Source organism: Microtus oregoni, unplaced genomic scaffold, assembly GCF_018167655.1.
Source record: "Microtus oregoni isolate MIOR12 unplaced genomic scaffold, Mior012 000186F_ref0000110, whole genome shotgun sequence".
In the NCBI taxonomy this organism is placed as follows: domain Eukaryota; kingdom Metazoa; phylum Chordata; class Mammalia; order Rodentia; family Cricetidae; genus Microtus; species Microtus oregoni.
The window spans coordinates 493,000-517,417 of NW_024544844.1; the positions used below are offsets into that span (position 1 = coordinate 493,000).

The 24,418-nt window shown below is 36.9% G+C and overlaps 1 protein-coding gene across 1 annotated transcript; it reads right to left on the reverse strand.

Annotated features, from left to right (window-relative positions):
* Nucleotides 1-1,139: 1,139 nt before the first annotated feature.
* LOC121445411 (kelch-like protein 15) lies at nt 1,140-23,024 on the reverse strand. The gene is made up of 3 exons (XM_041647547.1): nt 22,894-23,024; nt 22,060-22,771; nt 1,140-2,726 (listed from the first exon to the last, which is right to left on the reverse strand). The coding sequence occupies exons 2-3, from the start codon at nt 22,762-22,764 to the stop codon at nt 1,617-1,619; spliced, it is 1,815 nt and encodes a 604-aa protein (XP_041503481.1). The 5' UTR covers nt 22,765-22,771; nt 22,894-23,024; the 3' UTR covers nt 1,140-1,616.
* Between the last annotated feature and the right edge of the window lie 1,394 nt (nt 23,025-24,418).

Consider the following 24,418-nt stretch of genomic DNA (forward strand, 5'->3'; position numbering starts at 1 on the left):
AAATCTTCACATTTCCATTATTTCACACTTCCATTTTATGTTCAATGGTGCCAGCAGCAAAAATAAAACAAAACAAAGTAACTAGAAAAATTTATACAACAGCAGCCATATAGAAGGCATTGCAATATTGCACCAAAATCCAGAGATCTGGCAGGCTATGCCAGTGTAAGATTTAATCAGATACAGACTGCTCATGAGAAAATGGCATCAATGTGAATGACCCACTCACACGGATCACTCTTAATTTTGTCAGCTATATTTTGTTCCTTTGCATTTGAAGAGTTGAAATGTGCAGTTAATCCTAAACTATTTATTATAAACGCCATTAAAACAGCTATTCAAGATTCATTTCAAACTTTCGGGTGACTATCCTTCATGCTAGTAGTTTCCAGAAACCAAAAAGACGCTGAGGGTTAACATATCTCTCTAGTGCCACTGAATATTTTGTACAAAGTGATCAAGCAGATGCATCATAACTCCTTTCTCACCTCTCAGTCAAAACTGACTCAAACTGTGTAAGAGTTGCCGCCCCACATCCACCACCTGCAGCAGCCTTACTGAATAGAAACTATGGGAGTTGCACTTACTTTTACGAGGCTTTTACTTAGGAGTCGGGTAGTACCTGACTTTTCTTTAAAAGTGCTTGCACACTGCAGGCTGAGAGCTTGACAAAGAGCACTCTGATTCTCACTAAAACAGGGTAACCAAGATTAAACAGACTGCGAAGAAAAACATTTTCAAACAAGGAAAAAAAACATACATTAATATAAAATACTAATGTTTAGTTTTGAAAACAAAATGTAAAAGTTTTTTATCCATACATGTTTCAGAAATATGAGTTCAAATTTTACTGAACTAGTATGGACTGAAGATAGACTACTTTGATAGTGAATGAGGACTCCAGTTATTTTAACTTTCTAAAAACATTAACACAGTAATGACATTACATCTAAATTTCAACAAGTATGGCGAACTGTGTGTGCAAGTGCACTAGCTTAAAAATATAGAATCCTAATCACGCATAAAAGGGATATGCCTTATATATTTATAGGATGTGCGCGAGTATGGATATGCTTTCACTAACACAATGTAGATAAGAGAAGGCAGCTTAGAAATAGTGTTCTGATATAAAAAACTTTTGTAGAAAATTTAAATTTTTGCATTTTCAGCAAAAGCCATGCAAAAAGGTCAAGAGTTTTAAACTTTTAAATAATAAACCAAAACATATAGCAGACTAAAACAATGTCTAAAACAAGTTCAGACAGACAGAGACTGAAATCACATCCAGTGACACTTACTGGGTCTTCTCTTAGAAGATGCACAAATCTTACACTAACATCTGGAAGAAATGTTTAAAGCAGAAAAATACACTTCCCAGGTAAGTGGAGAAGTATAAACTGCTTTTGGAAGTAGTTTCAAGAGCTAGTGCTTTAAATAAACTTATTGCATGAGTCTGAGGTCACTCAAAGGAAAAAGATGCTAGCACAGAATGAAAACTTACAATATTAGACCAATGGCTTTGATAGGAAAACTGGTGAGGTTTTTCTTTATGCTTTTAAACTACTTTATTACAAATGCTTTATTTGCCTTTTTAATTTTTAGGGAGAAAGATGACATCAGTTGCAACGCCTAACCTCATCCATTATATAGTCTGGAAAATATAGGTTGCACACTTGTAAACCATCCAGCTTGCAGGGCATTCGAGGATATTCGTCTTCCTTCCACTTGTTTTCATCTGGGTCAAAGGTGAAAATGGAATCACTGTAATGACCATTGTAACAAAGCCCTCCAAGGACCATTATTTGTTTGTCGAGCACAGTCACACCATGGCCACTTCTACCAATTGGCATGGATGCCAAGATGGTCCACTGATCAGTATCTGGGTTGTACACTTCTGTGGAAGGGCAGCCCTGAGATTCAAAAGAGGCCCTCAAGATCACACAGACACCACCGAAGACATAAAGCTTGCCATTATAAGATATCATCTTGTGAAAGCATCTGGCATAATTCATCTTGCTCTTATTTTCCCAGCAATTGGTGACTACTTGAGTTCTCCTGGTCCGCTGTTCTATGGTCCCTTCTTTACTGGGATCAAACACACATACTTGTTTAGATGTGGAAGACGAAGTGATTCCTCCAGTGATAAACAATTTGTTATTGAGTACTGTCCCCTCATGTCCATATTTGTTAACTGGATAAGGATCTACAAATTCCCATTTATCATTAACGATATCATATCTTTCGGTCGAGTAGAAAGTCTCATCTCTTGTTCTGCCTGCTACAGCATAAATATATTTCCCAATAACACCAACAGCAAATTCTGAACGGGGTACAGACATGTCTGCCATGCGCAGCCAAGAATTTTGTCTTGGATCATACCTGAACACTTTTGAAGATGCATGGAATTCGCCATCTGGGCCTAGTTCTTCTCCACCTAACAGGAATACAAAATTATTGACAATAGCAAGGCAGTCTGGCCTCAGAGGTACTTGGGGGCCTTCCAGTTCCCACCAGACCCTTGGTTTCTTTAGAAGAAGTATTTTACTATTAACCATGCTATTTCCAATCATTCCTCGGAATACTGTAGTTTGTGGTTTGGCAGAACGAATACGGCTTGATTTTATGTCTAACAAGGGCTGCTGGTGAATGTTCTGGAAGTAATTCAATGCTTGGTCAACTTCATAGCGTAGCTGTCGAGAATATCTATAAAATTCTGATGTCTTAACCTAGGAATACAAGTAAAAGAATTTAACCAAAAGATATAGCATAAATGTTAAACAAACTATCAATGCCTACTATGATCAAGATATTTTAAGACTCCTTTGCTAAAACTTTTTTCCTGGAAAAATTACTTTGTTTTCTACAAAGCTTTTTCATTGTATTTGTTTCTGTAACTTGCATTTATAATTACATATATATGTTCCCCCAAGCCTTTAAAAGTAAACAATCTCTTTTTAAGGAATAAGTTAATTTTTAAACAGAACAGGGTTTATGAAAAAGTCTATTATCAGACACTGTTATATGTTAGGCCCTAGGCTGCAGGTGGTGATCAGGTCATAAACAGGGCTTCATATTAGAAAAAGATCTCATCCGTAGCTTTTTTAACCAATGATATTACATACCACGAAACAACCTCAAGTGCATCATGTGGAGAGTTATGGTAGTGAGTTAGTGAAAATTTTATGTACATACAGAATTCCCAGAAGGTTTTTGACATGAAGATTTAGTATGTCATCAACAAATCCTATTAAATAACAAACCAGGAGAAAATAGGTCAACTTTTCCTTTGTTTTTGGAAGTAGAACTACTTTAACATGACTACTATCAAGATCTTAGGAAGTACTTCTAAGAGCTATACTAAGCACTACTAGGAGATAGAAAGGTAAGTGTAAGAAGTAGTTTATGCCAGGCAGTGGTGGTGCATGCCTTTAATAGCGGCACTCAAGAGGCAGAGACAGGCAGATTTCTGTGAATTCAAAGCCAGCCTTATCTACAAAGCAAGTTCCAGGACAGGCTCTAAAGCTACAGAGAAACCTTCTCTCAAAAAAAAAAAAAAGAAATGGTTTATTTCCTCAAAGAACTTAGGATATATTTATAAAAATTAAAGCATACATAAATTGGTCAAGTTGACAGGTATGAGGTAGTACAGCACATCTCTGTATAGTAGCACTTTAGGTGTAAGAATGTATCAGTCAGGCTGTGGTGGTCCATGCTTTTAATCCCTTTAATCCTAGCATTTAGGAGGCAGAGGCAGGAGGATCTCTGTGAGTTCAAGGCCAGTCTGGTCTACTGAGTGAGTTCCAGAACAGCTAGGACTGTTACACAGAGAAACCCTGTCTAGGAAAAAAAAGTTATATAATATATATACCTAAATTTGCCAAGAAATACTTTGTAAAAGAGGATGTTGGAAATCAGCAGAGAAAAAAAAATCCCGTTTTCAATAACAAGGATTCACTATTCTAAGATGAGGGCTAGAGATGTAGTGGAGTACTTGCCTACCATGAGGCAAGGACCTGGGTGCCTTCCTCAGCAATGTAAACAATTCTACAGATGACCATGATTAATTTGACAGAGTAGGAAAGCGAAAACTTTAATGTGATTTGTGGACTTAAACTTAAGATATTACATGAGTGGTGGATTATAGATATGAGAAAAGCAGCTAGGCTTTGGGAGAGGCATTTATTTCCCTGGCAGGAAAACTGCTGGCAGGGTGCTGAAGGAGGAAATATCTAGAAGCCTGTTGGAAATCCAAACTGATAGTTCAAGAAAAAGTCAAAAGCAGGTATATGAGCTTTCTCTCTTCTCTTCTTAGGTGTTTTTCATTAATCCATCCTGTCATGAATTCTCCCAGGTAAGTCCAAAAAGATAACAAAGTTAAATGTTTCAACTGTATTCAATATAATTGTTGTCCTTTGTAACTCCAGGCACTTCATTTATGCAAATAAGACTATCACTTTGATATAGAGGTTCCCTCCATGGGCTTCACTAGACTAGCAAAGGCAAAATGTCTTTTCTAACTCCAGAAGATGGTAAACAAGAGTTGTGCTGGGCACTTCATATGTGTAGATCTTGTTAAAATTATTCCACCTGTAAGAGAACAATAACAATCCCTGATTTTCTGCTAAGAAAATTGAGGCTTAGGATATTATGTGACTTACTCGCTCAAATTATTTACATAACTAAACTGGTAGATGCAGAATCTGAAGACAATTTTACTCTAAAGTGCTTATTATTTCTAGTATGTTGGGAATACAGCTTCCATTCTGCTTTAGAAAAAAAGAATTTGTTTTTGTCAAAACAGGGTTTCTCTGTGTAGCCATAGCTGTTCTGGAACTCACTCTGTAGACCAGGCTGTCCTCAAACTCACATAAATCCACTTGCCTCTGCATCCCAAGTGCTGAATAGAATTTTTTAATGTATTTTCCATCTTCACATGGCTTTTTTTAAAATTGAACTACACATTTTTCTCTGCTCCCCTTCAGGGATAGAAAATTTTTTTAATAATATGTTCATTAATAAAAAACCTAGCTAGCCAGGTGGTGGTGGAGGTGCACATTTTTAATCCCAGTGCTAGGGAGGCAGAGGCAGGTGGATCTCTGTGTGAATTCGAGGTTAGCCTGGTCTATAGAGTGAGTTCCATAATGGCCAAAGCTACAAAAAGAAACCCTATATCAAAAAACCAGAAAGATAAAAATCCTAGCAAGTGATTGGACCTAATGACTCATCTCAAAGAAAAGAAACTATAACTGTCCTTAGCAAAAACTGATAGCCTGGTGTGTTAGTGCATGCTTGTAATTTTAGCACTTGGAAAACAGACATGGGGACCAGAACTACAAGACCATCTCTGACTACATAGTAAATTTTAAGCAGCCTGGGCTACCTGAAAGTCTGTCTTTTTTAAAAAAATATTTATTTATTTATTATGTATACAATATTCTGTCTGTGTGTATGTCTGCAGGCCAGAAGAGGGCACCAGACCCCATTACAGATGGTTGTGAGCCACCATGTGGTTGCTGGGAATTGAACTCAGGACCTTTGGAAGAGCAGGCAATGCTCTTAACCTCTGAGCCATCTCTCCAGCCCAGTCTTGAAATAAAAAAAAAAATCAGTTACTGGGATGACAATGATTACAAATTCAGCTCAATTCTTTCTATTAAAACAAGTGTAGAAGAATTCAGCAAATAAAAACTATGAACAAATGATTGCAAAAAGAAAAATATGAAAAAGACCCAATCCTTTATCATTTTACTTCACATATTTAACATGGAAAGATGCTCACAGAATATTCAGTTGTTTATTTTTATTTTATTATTGTTTTTCAAGACAGGGTTTCCCTGTGTAACCTTGACATTCCTGGAACTCACTCTGTTTACCAGGCAGGCTGGCCTTGAATTCAGAGACCCACCTGTTCCTGCCTCCTCCCAACTGCTGGGATTAAAGGTGCGCACCAACATCACCTGGATCAGTCAGTTATTTTATTGGTACTGATTACTGAACTCAGGTCTTGAATGACAGGCAAGCATCCTACCAACTGAGCTATATCCCAAAGCCTCAGTATGTTCTGTTCATTTTTCTGAAGAACAACAGTACCCTGGCACTATACCAACTAAATACATTTTTATATAAGCTTACTTACATTAGTAGTGATTCCCTCTGGAATTTCACGAATATTTTTGGTTCTTTATCATGTATCATATTTGTAAGTAAAAAGGAGTCTTTCCATTTTAAAAATGGGTCCCAAAGTGGATGGGGGTGGGTTGGGGCAAAAAATAAATGGCTCGGCTATGGTGGTGCACGCTTTTAATCCCAGCACTTGCGAGGCAGACGCAGGTGGATCTCTGTGAGTTCAAGACCAGTCTGGTCTACAGGGTGAGTTCTCGGACAGGCCCCAAAGCTACAGAGAAATCCTGTCTTGAAAAAACTAGATAAGATAGATAGATAGATAGATAGATAGATAGATAGACAGACAGACAGACAGACAGGAACACATCAGCTGTACAACCTTGAACCTTTTGTTTTTTAAATGTGCATTGGTGTTTGGTCTACACGTATGACTGTCTGAGGGTGTCGAATCCCCTGGAACTGGAGTTACAGACAGTTATGAACTGCTATACGGGAACTGAACCTGGGTCCTCTGGAAGAGCAGCCAGAGCTCCTAACCATTCAACCATCTTTCCAGCCCCAACCTTGAACCTTTAATCCTGTTTCCTCATCTGTTATTATTGGGATATCACCTATGCTTCTTAATTTTGGAGATGACTGAGATAGCCGAAGTGCAAAGGATTTAGTGTCTGTCATGTGCCCATGTACAAAATTCATTAGCTGTTACATTAAAAGTTAGTCTGTAGAGAGAGACAGAAATCAGAGGAACCTATTTTGGACCTAACTGAAACATGACTGCTAATATACTAATAGAACACTACTTTACAGAAAGCAGCCTTGTTCAGAGATTGAGGAAGGAGAAACCTTCATATCCTAGACAGGAAGCTCTCAAGTTTTTCCAAAAAAAAAATCAGGAACTTTGCAAGGAAGCTTAGGAAGGCTTGGAGGTTCTGTGAAGTATAACACTAACTCCTTAACTGTACAACACCCTGAGGAGAGAAATGAGAAAGTGACCTGATGTAGCAGTTATCTGGAATTCAGATGCTAAGAAACAAGTTCATAGAGCAAGTATTATGAAGAGTGGAATGAAACTGTAAGAATGCAGTAAAATGCTGAATCTTCACAAAGTACCAGATATTAAACAAAAAGCATCTTAAAGTAAAAATTAGAAGAAAAACTGAAATTAACAACAGAGAGGAAAAAACCTCAGGTGGCACACGCCTTTAATCCCAGAACTTGGGGGGCAGAGTAGATGGATCTATGTGAGCTATAGATAAACCTAAGTTCCAGGCCAACCAGAGACCCTATCTCAAAGAAAAAATAATTAGTTGAATGAACTATGGTATATACCATCATTTTAATGATTGTGTATGATGTGAAATGAACCCAAAATGTACTGACAGATGTTCAAAATGTTAAATGAGGAAAACCAAAGAACAGTACATATATTATTAAATAAAAATCAACTATTTTATATTTGGAAGCACATATGGGGGATCCACATGTGTTCAATACACAACTACCAGCAAGTTCCCGAGGTCTACCCCAAATTGATTTTATATGGGTTAGAATATATTTTTTTACAAGGGTCATAGCCTTTTTTTTGGAATAATCAGTTTTAAAAGGTACCTAATTTGCTCCAAATCGAGACAACTGGATCTCTGGAGTCAACAAGTCCTCTGATACTAGAGGTAATGACTACCAGCAGGAACAGTAAATAGGGGTTCCAGTGTCTCAGAAGACTAGGCTAGATGACCTGACATCCCCTTCCACATTCTAACACTGCTTCTTACAGATCTCATCAAATTGGCCCAGTTTACCTGCTTTGGGAATCATTTTCCAGTCTTGCAGTTTCTACCTAATCTTCTAGTTTCACTGTCCTCTTCCCCATACATTCTATTGTGCTCTTTTGAAACCTGGGTTCTAAAGAGCTTACAAAATTTACTTCAATTCTACGTTCAAGCCCAATCAAACTGTTCTACCCCTAAGTCTCCAATACTGGAATATATGCCTTTTGAAACAGCTAATTCAAAGACCTTCCAACCAAAGAAATTTAATTCCAATTGCTTTTGGCTGAAGCAAGTTCTAGATCTGCTTTGCTCTTTTCCCAGAGCTTCTAACTGCTATGCTTTTTCTAAAATTGCACAGTAACAATAAGCACAACCAATTACTTATTTCAATCTTGGCCTAAGGGATTTTATATATACATATGCACTCTACTTTTAAAAAAGCATAGCGGTAAAACCATATGAAAGAAATCCTTTGAAGTGTATTCATGAAGAGAGCTGCCCAAAAACAAATGTGACTCATCTTTTCATAAAAAAGGCATTTCTCGCATCATCCATCTTTCATGTAACAGCTTAGCCATCTGTATATCAGGTGCTCTCAAAAGACAAATATAGAAAGAATGACATATCTTCATGTTTTGAGTTACTTTCCTTCTCCTTTCATAAATATAAAAAGCTTGTCTTGTTTTAACACTTGGAAAAATTATCACTTTTCCTGCTTTCATACAGTAAGAATTTTGTTATAAAAGTGGCATTTTGTTTTATAATAAAATCCTAGGACATACATATCATCTCTTAAAAACAGTGGTCTGAATTATTAGTTGGACGTTTCTTCCTCAAACATTTTCAATTTAACTTGTGTGCACACATATATGCATATAGTTAGGGAAGGAAGAAATATGACACAGGATTAATTCTAACAGTGGTTCCTTAAATATGTTAAAAACAGCAACTAGAGCAGAGCAAAAATTCTGTTTCTCAAAATGTTATACAATCCATTTGCTAAACAAGCATATTTTTTTTGAGACAGGGTTTCACTATATAGTCTCACTCTATAGATCAGGCTGGTCTCAATCTCAGATATGCCTGCCTCTGACTCCTGACTGCCGGGATTAAAGGTGTGTGCACTGCCATTGCCAGGCTTAAATAAGCAAATTTTAAAGGTAACTTGTTCATACTACCTTAAATTTTGAGAAGTAAAATGAACTTGTAATATTAACAGGCATTTCCCTACAATCTACTAGATTTAACTCAAAATCTGAAATTTTAAATATCTATTAAGCTAGCTGGAGTCTAAAAGTTAGGTTTTTAAACAACAAAGATACTATAAGCTGTTTCATGTTTTGAATAGTCCTAGTGATCAAACTCAAGGCCACACTCGCTAGGCAAGTTCTCTTTTACTGAACTATACTATCCTCAGTCATGAAATAATTTTTTAATGTCAAACATATTTCCACTAAACCAAAAAAAAATCTTCTATATTAATATTTCCTTCAGTGTGAGATGCTGAGCCACATTCCTTTAGATACTTTCTTCCTTACAGGGAACACTAGTTACATGAGCAGACACTTCTGACTCTTCCTACATCCAAAAATGCTAACTTAAGCTTCAGAATGATGAGTGTAAGCTTCATTCTCACTTCTCTACCATGATCCCATCTTCACAAGAGAAATACCTAAAACTAAAAGTACTATCATGGGGCTTGTGCTAAAACAAATACTTACTTTTAGAAACCACAGCTGCATTCTGGTTAATTTTGGGTTTTTGGTGGTGGTTAGCGATGAGACAGGTCATACTATGTAATCTTGGCTGGCCTGGAACTCACTATGTAGCTTAGGCTGGTTTTGAACTTATCAGAAATTATTGTACCACAGCTTCCCAGGTGCTAGAAAGTGGCACTACACCTGGCTCGTTTGATAAAAGTTTTGGTTGTCAGGAAAATGTGGGGCAGTCTTCATGTGTTGTATTGGAAAATTACCATGTCAAAGTCTTTATGGAATCATGCTTGGGAGATAAGGGTGTGGTCAAGTCCTAGCCTAGCATTCATAAGGCCCTGAGCTTTCTCCTCAGAAGCAGAAAATATTCATCAGAACTAAAGCTTATACTGATTTATGTAAAATAAAAAGCTAGATTCAAAATGGCTTTTATTAACCCCTTTGTTAAAAAATACGGTGCTAAAAAATAAGTTTAGACTAGGTGCCAATCCTTTTGGTAGTAATATTATGATTACTCAGCTCTTGGTATCAGAGAGGGATTGGTTTCAGGGCTTTATGCTGATGCTCCAATCTCTTACTTAAAATGGTACAGTGCTAACATTTGGGGGTACACATGTTCCAGCATGCTTTAAGCCATATCTAGATTACTTATAAAAAATTCAAACTAAATGTGCTTAGAAAGCTTAATTTTCTTACAACTTCAGTATGACAGAGCATTGTCAGAAATGGTAAAAGTAGGAAATTATTTTAAAATAATTCTTAATATTTGAATAACTGAGCTGGGCAGTGGTGGCGCACGCCTTTAATCCCAGCAATCAGGAGGCATAGAAGGGCAGATTTCTATGCCTGGTCTGCAAGAGCTAGTTCCAGGACAGGCTCCAAAATTACAGAGAAACCCTGTCTCGAAAAACTCTCTCTATATAAAATCTTCCAGATTATTAAAGATAAACGATCTGAAAGTTAAGAAATAAAAATAAAGTTGAAAATTTTTATTTAAGCAACACAAGTAAGTTCTAAAATTCATGAGGAATCTTTTTATATTTACAGAGATATACTCTATTATATATTTTATTCATAAATGTATTTAGCAAGCAAGCCAAATAAAAGGTTTAATTTTAAAAATAATTTCTCAATAAGTCATGGAATAGTGCTTACGGAAATGTGGTTCATTTTCAGGTAATAAGTTGAAAAATTAAGACTTCAAGCCAGGAGGAGGTGGCACATACTTTTAAATCCAGAACTTGGAGACAAAGGCAAGTGAATCTGAGTTTGAGACAACATGGTCTACAGATTGATTTCCAGACTGGACAGGGCTGCACAGAGAAACCCTGTCATGAAAACACAATAAAATAGTAATACTTCAAGGCCTCAAATCTAAACATTCCCCCTGTTCCTTCTTGCTCCTAACCTTTTCTCCAGTCATTCTGACATTTGTTTTTCTTGTTGCTTTTCGAGACAGGGTTTCGCTGTGTAACAGCCCTGACTGTCCTGTAACTCGCTCTGTTGACCAGAATGACCTCGAACCACAGAGGTCTACCTACTTATTCCTCCCAAGTGCTGGTATTCAAGGCATGTGTCACCACTGCCCAACTAACATTTAGTCTTTTTTCTTTCAAAGTGATGGAGATGAACCCACGCTAGGGCAAGCTCTCTACATATTCAGCTCCCTTTAATCCTTTTAATTTTCTGTTTTTCTATTATCTCTCCTACTTATTAAAAAGGGTTACTTCTCTTACACATCAGCAAAGAGGCCCTTATTCTCCTGACTTTGTTCTTTTTTATTAAAAAGGGGAACACTGAATTATTTTTTTTTTCTGAAAACATGTTCTTACCATATTGTCCTGGCTGGCCTAGCACCCATAGAGATCTGCCTGACTCTGTTTCCTGAGCGATAAAATTAAAGGTATGCACCACCATGCCTGGCTTAAGATTGAGCTTTCAAATTCCTGTTTTCAACAGGTTCCTGTATACTAACTAACCCCTAACATCCTGACTGCCTTTATCAAGGTTCTAACAGCAGTCAACATCTAGGCTTCTGACATTCTTGAAAAAACTATCAGCCTAAACTGAATCCAAGTCAGAGGTAAGGGGGAAAAGTACTCTGTATACACAGCAGATTTCAAAGCCTAAAAAACACTGTGGGTTGCTTTTTTAGAAAAAAACCTGCATATACATTAATTCTGGGCATCTTAGTCTATGGGGTCTGAGAGGAAAGTTTAGCAAAAAGGAGACCAAAGTAACTGAGAGTATGTTTAATGCTGGCCTGGCTCCCAAACGAAAACCCACCCATTTTTGTTTTCACTCCAAAGAGCAAATGAGTTAACTGTTCATTTAAGCAATTTAGAGTTCTATCTGCATAAATACTATTTCATAGCTGAAGAGGATTTTAAACTTTTCAACACAACTCAAGCTTACCAGAAGTTCTGGTCAAATGTCTAATTTTCTTTCTTTAGAAATATGTTTACAGAGCTGGGTAGATGGCTCTGTGGGTAAAAGAGCACTTGCTGTGAAAGCAAGGGACCTGAATTCAAATCCCCAGCACCCAGGAGCTGGCCGGCCAGAATTGGGGGTCAGAGAAAAGCAGATACCGGGAGCTCAAGGGCTAGTCAACCTTGCTAAAACGACAAGCTTTAGGTTTAGTGAGAAACTCTTTCTCAAAAACTAAGGTGCAAAGTGACAGAAGACTTCCAACATCCTCCTCTAGCCTCTCTTTGCATGTACAAGCACCCTACATACATAAACACTTAATACACACGTGCACATATAATACAAATACATACCCAAAATATTACTGTCAAAAACACAGCACTTTTTCTCATATGTTTCTAAAACTGTGAGGGTTACAAGGAAATTTCCACTTATTCTAGCTCTAACCGAAGTAATTAGATATAAACAAAGTCTTTTCAAGAAGTTTTGACTAAACAGTGCTAAAATTACAAGTATCAGGATCAGACAGCATGTTCCAAAAACATACATGAAGGGATTGCAGACCTATAATAACAGGATCTACACTGTACCCATGGGCTGTACTTCAATTAATGAGAATATCATACCACAAGCATGAGATTAAGAACAGTAACTATGTTAACAGTCCACTGTGAATGCTGATGGAGAAACTGTGTGGAGGATTAGTGTTTGGTGAAGAACACTGACGCCACTATATTCTAAGGCATACTTTAGATACTCAAACCCTCATCCATAAATTCTACTAGTTCCTAGGTGACTTCATAATGCTTTGGGCTTGTTTTAAAATGTAGCTTTGATTTTCAGGTGTGTATGTGTATATGCATGTGGTCAACAGAGGTCAGTCTTGGATGTCATTCTTCTGGTGTTCACCTGTTTTTCTGACAAGATTTCTCACTGGCCTGAAACTGGCAAATTTAGCTAGGCTGGTCACCAGGACTCTAACACCTCTGTGCTGAAATTATAAATGTGTAACATCATGGCAGACTATTTTCCTGCATGGGTTCTAGGAATCAAACTTGAAGCCTCGTGCTTTACCAACTGAGCTATTTCTCCGAGAAACCAAAATGTAGGGGGTTTGCTGGGGGGGGGGGGTATTTTATTGTTTGGTTTTTGTTGTTGCTGTTTTGAGACAGGGTTTCTCTGTGTATCCCTGGCTGTCCTGGAACTCTCTGTAGACCAGGCTCAGAGATCTGCCTGCCTCTGCCTCCCTAGTGCTGAGATTAAAGGAGTATGCCACCATTTGCAGGTTTTTGTTGTTTTGGGATTTGTTGCTGTTGTTTTTGAGATAAGGTCTTATGTAGCTCTGGCTGTCCTCAAACTGTGTAGACCAAGTTGTCCTCAAACTCAGAGATTTGCCTGCCTCTGCCTCCTGAGTGCTGGGATTAAAGGCTCAGTTTAAAGGTTTTAGTTTTTTAGTTTCATAGTTTTTAAAGCCATTAACTCTAGGTGAGCATTATGACGCCAGCCTGTAATCCCATCATTCAGAAAGCTGAGGCAAGAAAGTTAAGCCATCCTGGGCTAGCTGAGATCCTGTCTTAAAATATCAAAGTGCTAGAAAGCTTTTCTGAAATATTATTTTCACTGACTTGAATTTTCACTAATAAAGACGTATTTTAAGCTATCAAAATTGTCCAAGTGGTAAATATTATATTACATATACATGGGTATGGATTAAGATCAGAGGACAACACTCTCCTTCCACCATGTACGTCCCAGATATTGAACTCAGGTCATCAGGCTTGGCAGCAAGCACCTTTACCCACGGAACCATCTTGCCAGCCCAAAGAAGTAAATAGTCCCAAAATAAACATTTATTAAGTACAAATATATTCTCAGTGATAGAAAAAGTACTATTCTAAATTCTGTACACACAACAGACACACATTATGGCCTTTCCTTCCTAAAAACATTAGCATTGCACTTAAAAAAACTGTAGGGACTCATCAGAAAGCCCAGTGGTAGAGTAGATGCCTTTGGGTGTTCTAACCAGAAAAAAAATAATTTTTAGATAAATCCAGTTTTGAGGTAAGACAGAGAATTATGCTTAACCAATAAGGGGGAAAAAAACCACACTACAGAGTCTGAATATCATGAGGTAGTTCATAAAACAATGTGTCTGAAATAAGAATGATGGGTTTACTTCAAGCAGACTATAACTATATAGTCTGCTTTCTTAATAAACTGGCAATCAAATCAACTATAAAACCCTAAATACAGAACTAATTTGTTTCTCTATCCTCACAGGACTTAATAATTTTGAAGCTAATTCATATTAATATAATATCTACTAGAGGGTCAACAGCATGCTGAGCATTACCTTATGCATATTTATGATTTATGAAGATGCTCCTGTTCAAAGATGTTAAAATATGGACAAGATTGTAGCTAAGTGGAAAAACATTTCCCTAGCAAGTATGAGGCCCTGGCTTACCTCCTAGTAGCATCAAAATTAAAAAAAAAAAATGTTGATGCCACTAGACTATGTTTTATTATTTATTTTCTGGGTTTTTGAAACAAGATCGTACGTACACTGTAGCTCAGGATGGCCTCAAACTTAGGCCATCCTCCTATCTTAGCCTTCCAAGTACTAGAATTACAGGAGCCACCATTCCTGCTATGTCACTATATTAAAGAAATCAACAAATGTGTTCTAATCAATAATTTAACAATTTTGTTGGGGCTCAGAGGTTAAGAAGAGCATTGTCTGCTCTTCTAGAGGACCTGAGTTCAATTCCCAGCAACCACATGGTGGCTCACAACCATCTATAAAGAGATCTAGTGCCCTCTTCTGGCCTGCAGGCATACATGCAGGTAGAACACTATATACACTATATATTATATATATAATTTTAAAAATTGTTACAAATAAGGCCTTTTGTGTAAAGTATTTTGCCAAATATGCATTTACTGGATAATTTATTGTATCTATTTATGTATATGTGGCCATGTAGTCATGGCATGTGTGAAGGTCAGAGGATAACTTTTGGAAGTCAGTTCTCTCCTTCTACCATTTAGGTCCCAGGGATGGAACTCAGGTTGTCAGGCTTGGTTACACTGCCCTGACCTGCTCAGCCATCTGACAGACCCATATTGTTTCTTGTTTTTTAAGCCAGACAGTGGTGGTGCATGCCTTTAATCTCAGCACTTGGGAGGTAGAGGCAGGCAGGTGGATCTCTGAGTTTGAGGCTAATCTAGTCTGCAGAGCAAATTTCAGGACAGCTAGGGCTGTTACACAGAGAAATTCTGCTTCAAAAAGAAAAAAGAAAAAAAACACAAAAACAAACCAAATAAGACTAGCCAGGTACAATGGCTCACAACCGCACAACTATAATGGTAGCACTCAGGAATCTAAGGTGGAAGAACTGTCTTAAATTCAAGTCTAACCTAGGTTATATGGTGAGTTCCAGCCAAGCTTAGGTTACCAATGAGACCCTATCACAAAACAAAAATAAAACAAAGAGCATGATTTAAATGATTTAACTCTCTACTGAAATTCATTGTGATAACAGGCCTTATTCCTTGTTAACAGATGCAAAGGCCATCAAAGCTAGTAAAAATGCATGCCAAAGATAACTGCTTAAGTAAAAATTGAAATTATAGTCTAGTTTCAAAACTAAGAATCTTCGACACAAAAACAAATCATAACTTAAACAACTATGTTTCAAAAAGACAAGATTTAACTTGGAATGTAGCTCAGTGGTGAAGTGCTTTCTTAAAATATGTGAAGACATGGGTATAATCCCCACCCAGCATCATAAAAATCTAAATTTAAAAAAGACTCTGAAATTGTGAGGTTTGATTAAACAGTAATAACAAAAATGTGTTTTCATACCTTATATTCTTTCAGGGTTATGAATTTCTTAGGTTTGTGTTGTTCATGCTACCACTTTAGAATTTCCCAATTCTACTAACAATTTCTAAATGACTAAAGGTGAATCACAGGTAAACAGCATGTATTATGTACCTCAAGGGGCTCTGATTAGTCTAGCAGCTTTAAGAAAGATGCTGACATGAGAAATAAGCAGACCTGGATTCCAGTCTGGACAGTGCCACTTGTTCTGGAATAAGATCCCTACCTTTCTGAACTTGTTTTCTTACCTATATAATGAGGATAACTTTTGGACTCTATACCTATGTAGAAAGCACTTAGTGAACACAACCTGACAAACACACACATGCATATGCACAAAGCACTGTGTATGTGTGTGTGTGGGGGGGGTTGTGCGCGTGTCTGTTTCAGTGTTCCAATAAACAGTAGAGATGCCTTTGAGGAACTCAGGAAATCTGGAAACCTTGGCCAAGGGTGACTTCACAGAGCACTCAGTATAAATTGAGGCAGTGTGCTGAGCTGAGAGAAATTCAGAAGGGATTACAGGGAATGATAAGGCAGTAGAATAAACCTAATAATCCTAGTGATTTGGACAGAGCTAGAGGCCTTATTCAGATTCCTGAGATCCTATTAGGTAGAGCTCTTCTTCAATGAGAAACATTCTTTTGCTTCTTAAGATGTCATCGCTTATATCTGACAGCTACTACTCCAGGAAGAAGTTTCTTCCCAAAGCTTTATATAGGTGCTTATTTTCCTGATGATAGAAAAAAAAGGGTCCTGACAAAGAAAGATGCTACACTCATTAACAGTTAATCTTCATCAAACACACTAAAATCTTTAGGTCTGGGAGTTTAACGCTAACTGTATATAACCATAACCAAAGGATGAAAATTTAGGGAGAAGGGTCTAAATATGAGAAAATTAGTTTACTATATGTATATTCAGAGTTGCTAATGAAAACTCACTTCCTTAACTTTAGAGCAGCACTCTACTATAAAAATATAATCCAAATGACAAATGAAAGCCAAAAGATGCAAAATTTTACATGCCCTACTATCCACATTTTAAAAAGCACAAAAGGTCAAATTTTATTTTGATATATTTAACTCAATATATCCAAAGTGCAATTTCAATATGTAATCAATCTTAAAATTATTTAAGTCTAGGGATGTAGTTCAGTAGTAGAACACTTAGCTAGCTAGTATCCACTAAGGTCCTACGTTTAAAATTCTTAGTTCCAAAGTAAATTTGAGATAAACATCCTTTTTGTTGCATTTCAAAAAGATTTATTTTATGGGTATGGGTATTTTGCCTGAATGCATATCTATGTGCATCATGTGCATCCCTGGTGTCATGGAGCCCCTGGAGCTGGAGCTACAGACAGTAGTGAGCTGCCATGTGGGTGCTGGGAATTGAACCGGGTCCTCTAGAAGAGCACCCAGTACTCCTAACTGCTGAGTCATTTCTCCAATCCCACTTTTTGTTGTCTTAATCTTTGAACAGTGGAACTCAAGTCAGTTACACCTGATTTGGGTCAAGCTGGAGACTGAATATAGTGCATACTAAGCTTATACTACAAACCGAAATCTCAGGCTCACTTCTTTATTAGGACTCTTTCAATTTTAACCCTTCATATAGTTTTAACTCCAATAAACCAAAGTATTCTACTTTTTCTTTAAGGAAAAAAAATTTATTACTCTAAATGAAACTGAATACAGAACAGAGTGAATAAAATTTTTGGTTTTGGTTTTAGTCACAGATATGAGCTGCTTGGAAACATAATACCAAAAAAAAAAATGATGATTTTCTAAGCCTAATCAGAACAACTAAATGGTTTTCCGAGTTTTTCCTCTGGCATTATAGTATTTTCCTGTAATTGTTCATAAAAAAAAAAACAAGATGCTAAAATGTAGCTGTGTTAATAGGAAACAAGGAGTATAAAGAAACTAAATTAACAACACAAGGAAATAATCAGACACATCTAGAATACATCCAGAATGTGAAACACATTCTAGTCTTTCTCAAGAAAAAAAGAAAAAGAAAAGAAAGGTGGAGGTTGCTGTAGATGAAGAAAGCTTAGATATATATGATGGCCAAAAAGCAATGCAAAAACACTGGATTCTAGTAGATTTTGGAAGCAAATGCAAAAACTAGAATATGCATTAGCAATTTGATGATGGGCCTTAGTGTTACTGCTCCTAAGGTAAAAATAGTATTGTATTTAAATAAGAAAAATCCTTACTCATCAGAGAAATACAGTTAAGTATTTAAGAGTGAGGTATATTGATAATTACAAGTTACAAGTTATTTTCAAAAGCTAGAAAAGCAACAGCTACACATGATACAAGTGTTCATTACACCATTCATTCAACTTTTCATATATTTGAACATCCTTAAAACAAATGAGGAAAGGGAGAGGCAATTAAAAATTAAAACAAAGACAACCAAATATACTGTGCAAATCTTGATTAAATTTTAGTTCATGAAAAGCAACCAAAAAAGATACCTTTGAACTAACAGAAAATGACCTAGATGTTACATGATGCTAAAGAAATATTGTTAATTCTCTTGGGTACAACAATAGTATTTTGGTTATGTAGGATGATAGCCTTAATCTTGGGAGATGATACATGAAACAGTTAGGAATGAATGGTCACAATGCCTACAACATTCTTTTATTTTTTTTTTTTTGAAACCTGGTTTCTGTGTAGTTCTGGTATAATGGCCTTGAATTGAGAGATCTACCTACCTCTGCCTCCCAAGTGCTGGGATTAAAGGCATGTGCCACCACTGCCTGGCTCTACAACATTCATTGAGCCAGTTCAGGAAGGAAAAAAGAACACATACTAAAGACTATACAATCTCTATCTAACAAATATGTTAACAGCTATTAACTTACATATTATGTTTGTTTTGGAGTGATCATTCTTTTTTTTCAACTTTTTTATAAAATTTACAACAGAAAATTTAAAACACATAAAAGCTAAAATAAGGCCATACCAACACTTCCTGCCAGATGTGGTACATGCATATAATTCCTGTACTTGAGAAGGCTGAGGCAGGAAGATTATCCTGAGTGTGAGGCCAACCTGGGTTCTATAACATGTTTAAGCCCAGCCTGGGATAGAGTAAAAAGCCTTACTTGAAGAAAAAAAATCCATTTTTATAAATTTCAGAAAATGGGGTAAAAACCACAAATCAAAAATAGTTATACTCCTTGTCCCTGGAGACTCTCTCACTAATAAGGAGCAGCATGGATTTAGCTTTACACTTTTATGCCCACTCTAGGACTAGGTATACATAACCAATGTTTGAGTTTTAAAAAAAAAAAAAAAACAAACGGCCTTGAAGGCCAACTGGCCCAGGTCTGAAAAAGCATGGAATAAAACTGGACTCGCTGAACACAGCGGACAATGAGAGCTGATGAGAACTCAAGAACAATGGCACTGGGTTTTGATCCTACTGCACTTACTGGCTTTGTGGGAGCCTAGGCAGTTTGGATGCTCACCTTACTAGACCTGGAAGGAGGTGGGTGGTCCTTGGACTTCCCACAGGGCAGGGAACCCTGATTGCTCTTTGGGCTGACGAGGGAGGGGGAGGGAAATGGGAGGCGGTGGTGGGGAGGAGGTAGAAATCTTTAATAAATAATTAATAAAAAAAGAATTAAACTCTTTTTATAAAGAAAAAAAAGGCCTTGAGCAAGGCAGGTGGTGGCGTGTGTCTTTAATCCCAGCACTGGGGAGGCAGAGGCAGGAAGATCTCTGTGAGTTCCAGGCCGGCCTGGTCTACAGAGTGAGTTCCAGGACAGGCTCCAAAGCTCCATAGAGAAACCCTGTATCGAAAAACCCAAAATAATAAATGGCCTTTAGCAGGGCAGTGGTGACGCTCACCTTTAATTCCAGCGTTCAGGAGTGAGGCAGAGGCAGGTAAATCTCTGTGAGTTAGAGGCCAGCCTGATCTACAGAGTAAGTTCCAGGACATCCAGGGCTACACAGAGAAACTATCTCGAAAAACCAAAAAGCAAAACAAAACAAAACAAATAAACAGGCCTTGTTTGGGACTTGCAAGAAAAATACATGGATACTATTTTCAAAGAGATTAAAATATAAAATACATGTCTAAATTCTTTGTTTTGAGACAGGGTCTCTCTATAGCTGGCCTCTGCCTAAGTGCTGGGATCAAAGGTGTATGCCACCATGCCAAACCATATCTAATATGTATTTGCCAACCAAATTCTCCCTAATAGTTTGTTTTTCAAGTTATATTTCTAGAGATAAGGCCTCTAATCTGCATAATTGAAGTGCATCTCAACATTTAAAAAGTCATAGATTGTTTTAATAAATCTCACACACTATTAAGGCAATCTTACTAGTATTATTCAAGTGAAAGATTTTTGTATTACAAAAAAAATGAAAAATTTCTTCTCAACTGGGTCTTAAGTTTACCTAAGAAAGTAATTTCAGAAAGAAGCCTTAATAATATTTTTATCATGAAAAAAAACCACACACTTAGCCAATGGTGATAACCATTGTTATGCGATAGGTACAAAAGGAAATCAGCAAGTTCAATTGCTAGACAACCTACCCAACACTATATTTTAGCCACGATAACAATTGCCTACTTTGAAAACTGATCATTGAAATGCAGACTAGTCTAGCAGCTCAGCATTTACAAAGCATTAACTGCTCTCAGTTAACCATTATTCTGTCCCACAAGAGATGAAATTTTATTTTCTATTTCAGAAATACTTTCTACTTCAATCTCTAATTAAAATGCGGGGAGTAGGGGGCTCTGTTTTAGTAGTGAAAAAGCATCCTCATTTAATATATAAAGACAAAACATGAATCCCCAGGGAAAGAAAGCAATAAAAACAATAGTAAAGGTAGAAAAAAATCAAAACATAAGCAGCAAATGGTTTACATAGTTGATGTGGGGCTGGTTTTTACTGAACAAAAACAAGTATATTCTTTAGTTTCAATTATTTCTGCCATATTAATACATTCTAAGAATAAAGATAAAATTCCATAAAATTCTCTATTAACGATAATAACATTTCTACAGGAGCTAGTTCCAGGACAGGAACCAAAAAGCTACGGAGAAACCCTGTCTCGGAAAAAAAAAAGATAATGACATTTCATAGCAGTTCAGAAGGGAAAAAAAGAAAAACATGCCAGTCTGCTGAGTGTTATTCAAAGGCACGAATTTGTTTATTTTTCAAATGGCATAAACAAAGTTCCTTTTCAGAGATTATATTTTTCCACATGATCTGTTAGTAGCTAAAGCCGAGTATTTTAACATGAAAGGTGTCTGTCAAAGAAGTTTTGTGTGCTTTCTAGAAAGGAAAGATGCAAGAGGTAAACATAGCCCCAGAGGTAACCAAGTGATTAGAAACCAATTAAGTTAAGCAATTACTGAAGCTGCTCTCTCTCCTTTGGGCAAGAATGGATCACAAGTGAGACTCTGATATAAAAATGAAGATGCTTACAAAAAAGGCCAAGGCTGTTTTAGAGAAAGTATTTTAAAATAGAATTATTTACATGCTAAAATGTACACATGGATGCTTGATGAATATACATAGAGGATTTATGGTCTACTAATTTGGAAATGTCAAAATGTTTTTAGGCATATATACTATTTTCAGGGATAAATTTAGTTAGTATTCAACAGTGAAATGGGGAACAGAAATAAGTAAGAATATGGAAGACAATCACTCTGTGGCCTATTGGTCATCAAGAGCTATTTATATGTGCCCTTACTGCATTTTAAATAACAAAATGCATTTAATGTATATGTACCATGTAGAATTGTAACTGCCCCCAATGTCAATTCTAGCATGGATTATTTATATTAACTTTAAAAATCTTAACCCAGTTTATATTATAAAAAGCTAAAGCAAATTTGTAATATTTGTATCACATTGTAAGCCAACCTTAAAAGTATTTCAAAAGTGGAACTATTCTACTACCTACCTGGTTCACCCTTCACTCACAAAATGTATTTTAAAAACAACTAAATACATAAGCTATAATAAAGTCAGCTTCTTATATATAAAATATTTTTATAAAACTACTTTGACTCCTAACCAACTCTGGGAATCTCATCTATAACAACATCTTTAACTAAATGAGGAGTCCTGTCTACTGTTTTCAAATGCACCAACCTTCTCAAAAATGCTGGATGGAGTCATCAAACAAAACCTGATGTTCTGAATGATGGTATCTGTATGTCTCCATCGTCGTGTATCATGTCTCAGCCAAGATTGCACAGCCTCGTATAGCTCAATTTCTGGAAACCTGCTCAGATGATCATTATCCAGATAAGACATGAGCTTCTCAAAGCTCAGATAGGACAGGAAGTCAGGCCTGGACATGAGTGGCACAAAGTTGTCTAGCAGAAAAGCGTCCAGCTTCTCCCTGACTCCCTCGATGTTAACACCGAAATCATCTAAGAGTCTCATAATTTCTGCACAATTTTCTAGGCAGATTTTGGCTAATAAGAAAGAACAGCAGAACTTCACCACTTCTATAAGCTGAACATACATTGCCGCCTGAAGGATTTCATGAACAGTATTCATACTCAGTTCTATAGTTCCATAATACATAAACTGAAGAACGTGGCTGAAACCGGTAGCTGTTAGACCTTTTAAATGAATTTTGTTCTGATCTCGTTCCCTCATGTCTGCAGTGAACATAATTCTGAAGTAATCACTTTGGGTGGCCAAGAGTGCTTTATGGGCCTGGAACTGATGATCTTCAATAACAAGAGTGACATCGAGAAGCAATCCCTCCTCATACAGTGCTCTGAACCCAGCAGAGACACTGGTGTCATGGAGAGAAGAACAGAAACCTTCCACGTCCCCTGCCATGAATCACCTGGAAAAAAGTAATTAAAGAAAATGGTATTAATCATGACAATGCATTCAGAAGGTATTAAGAGCTGTAACAGTTTTTATAATATCTTAGGTCTACTGGAACAGTCTCAAAAGTGTACAAACCCTTAGAGAGAAGGCAATCTTCTATGAAAGCTTCCAAGCTAATACTTTTGGGTTCCTACCTGGGGAAGAGACTCTACTAAAGATTAATCAATCAAGCAACAGTAACCTATTAACTTACAAACAACACACACCCATCTGACTTACTTTACATAATCCATCAAATATACACATGTTCCAAAACTAGGAATACAAAAGATTTCATATGCAAGTATGTAGTTAAGGAAAAGCAAAAAAAAAAAAAAATAGAAAATAAATTATATCCAGAAAAAAACCAAACTTGAAAATTCCTAGAAATTCACCCAAAGAAAGTAATTAGATAAACATGCCAAGTTGTACAGATAAAATTCTTCTTCCTAGGATTTATAATAAACTATTATAAAGTATCTGGCACAGTAACATGCATTTGCAGTTATAGCTCCTCAAGAGGCTGGAAGAAAAACATCACTCAAATCCAGAGTTCCAGGCCAGCCTGGGCATGATGAAGGAAGGAGAAAAGGAGAAGGGAGAGGAGAGGAAGAACAGAGGGAGAGTGATAAACAAAGCTTGCTGAAAATTCAAAGTCAGCCTGAGTTACACAGCAAGTTCCAGACCAGCTCCTGTCTTGAGCTACAAAGACAGACCGTCCTTGTCAACAAAAAATACACAAAAGCTTGACACTTGTGGGACATGTGGCACTCGGGAAACAGAGGCATTAAGTTCTGGCCAGCTAGGGGTACATAACAAGATACTATGTAAAACAAAAACAAGTCTGACAACAGATTAGTAAATAAATATGGTACAGTCTTATGGTAGATTACTTTAATAGATAAGAGTGGTGGTAGAAATCTGCTTATTCTGACAAAGGATGTTTATTAGCTGCTACCACGATATACTGAGTATAGCTTCAAAAATAAAATATATATGTATTTGTTCAGATGAGGAAAAAGTCTGGAAGAACATATACTAAAATGATGAACCTAGGTAGTAAGTTTTAAGAGACATTTTTCTTCTATACTTACCTTATTAACCTCATTTTAAAAACAGATGAATGCTTTTATATCTAAAATATATAATTTTTAAAGGAAACAAATTTCCACATAGCTAAGAAATAAACCCAGGCATGGTGGTGAATGTCTTTATTCCCAGCACTTGGAAGGCAGACAGAGGCAGGTGGATCTCTGTGAGTTCAAGGCCAGCTACAGAGTGAGACCTGGCCTATAAAATGAGTTCCAGGACAGCTAGGGATGCTACTCAGAGGAAAGGAAATCTCAAAGAAAAGGAGGGAGGGAGGGAGGGAGGGAGGGAGGGAAAAAATTAAGCTAACACGATACAATTAAAATCAGATATGAGGTAGAGGCTGGGCATGGAGGCATGTCTTTAATCCCAACACTCAAGGAACTAGAGGCAGGTGGATCTTAATTCAAGATCAGTCATGCCTACACATCAACTTCCAAACTATCCAGAGCTACACAATGAGACTTTGTCTCAAAACACAAGAAAAAAACAACCAAATTCGATCTATGGCAAGAGGCATAGCTTAGAGGTA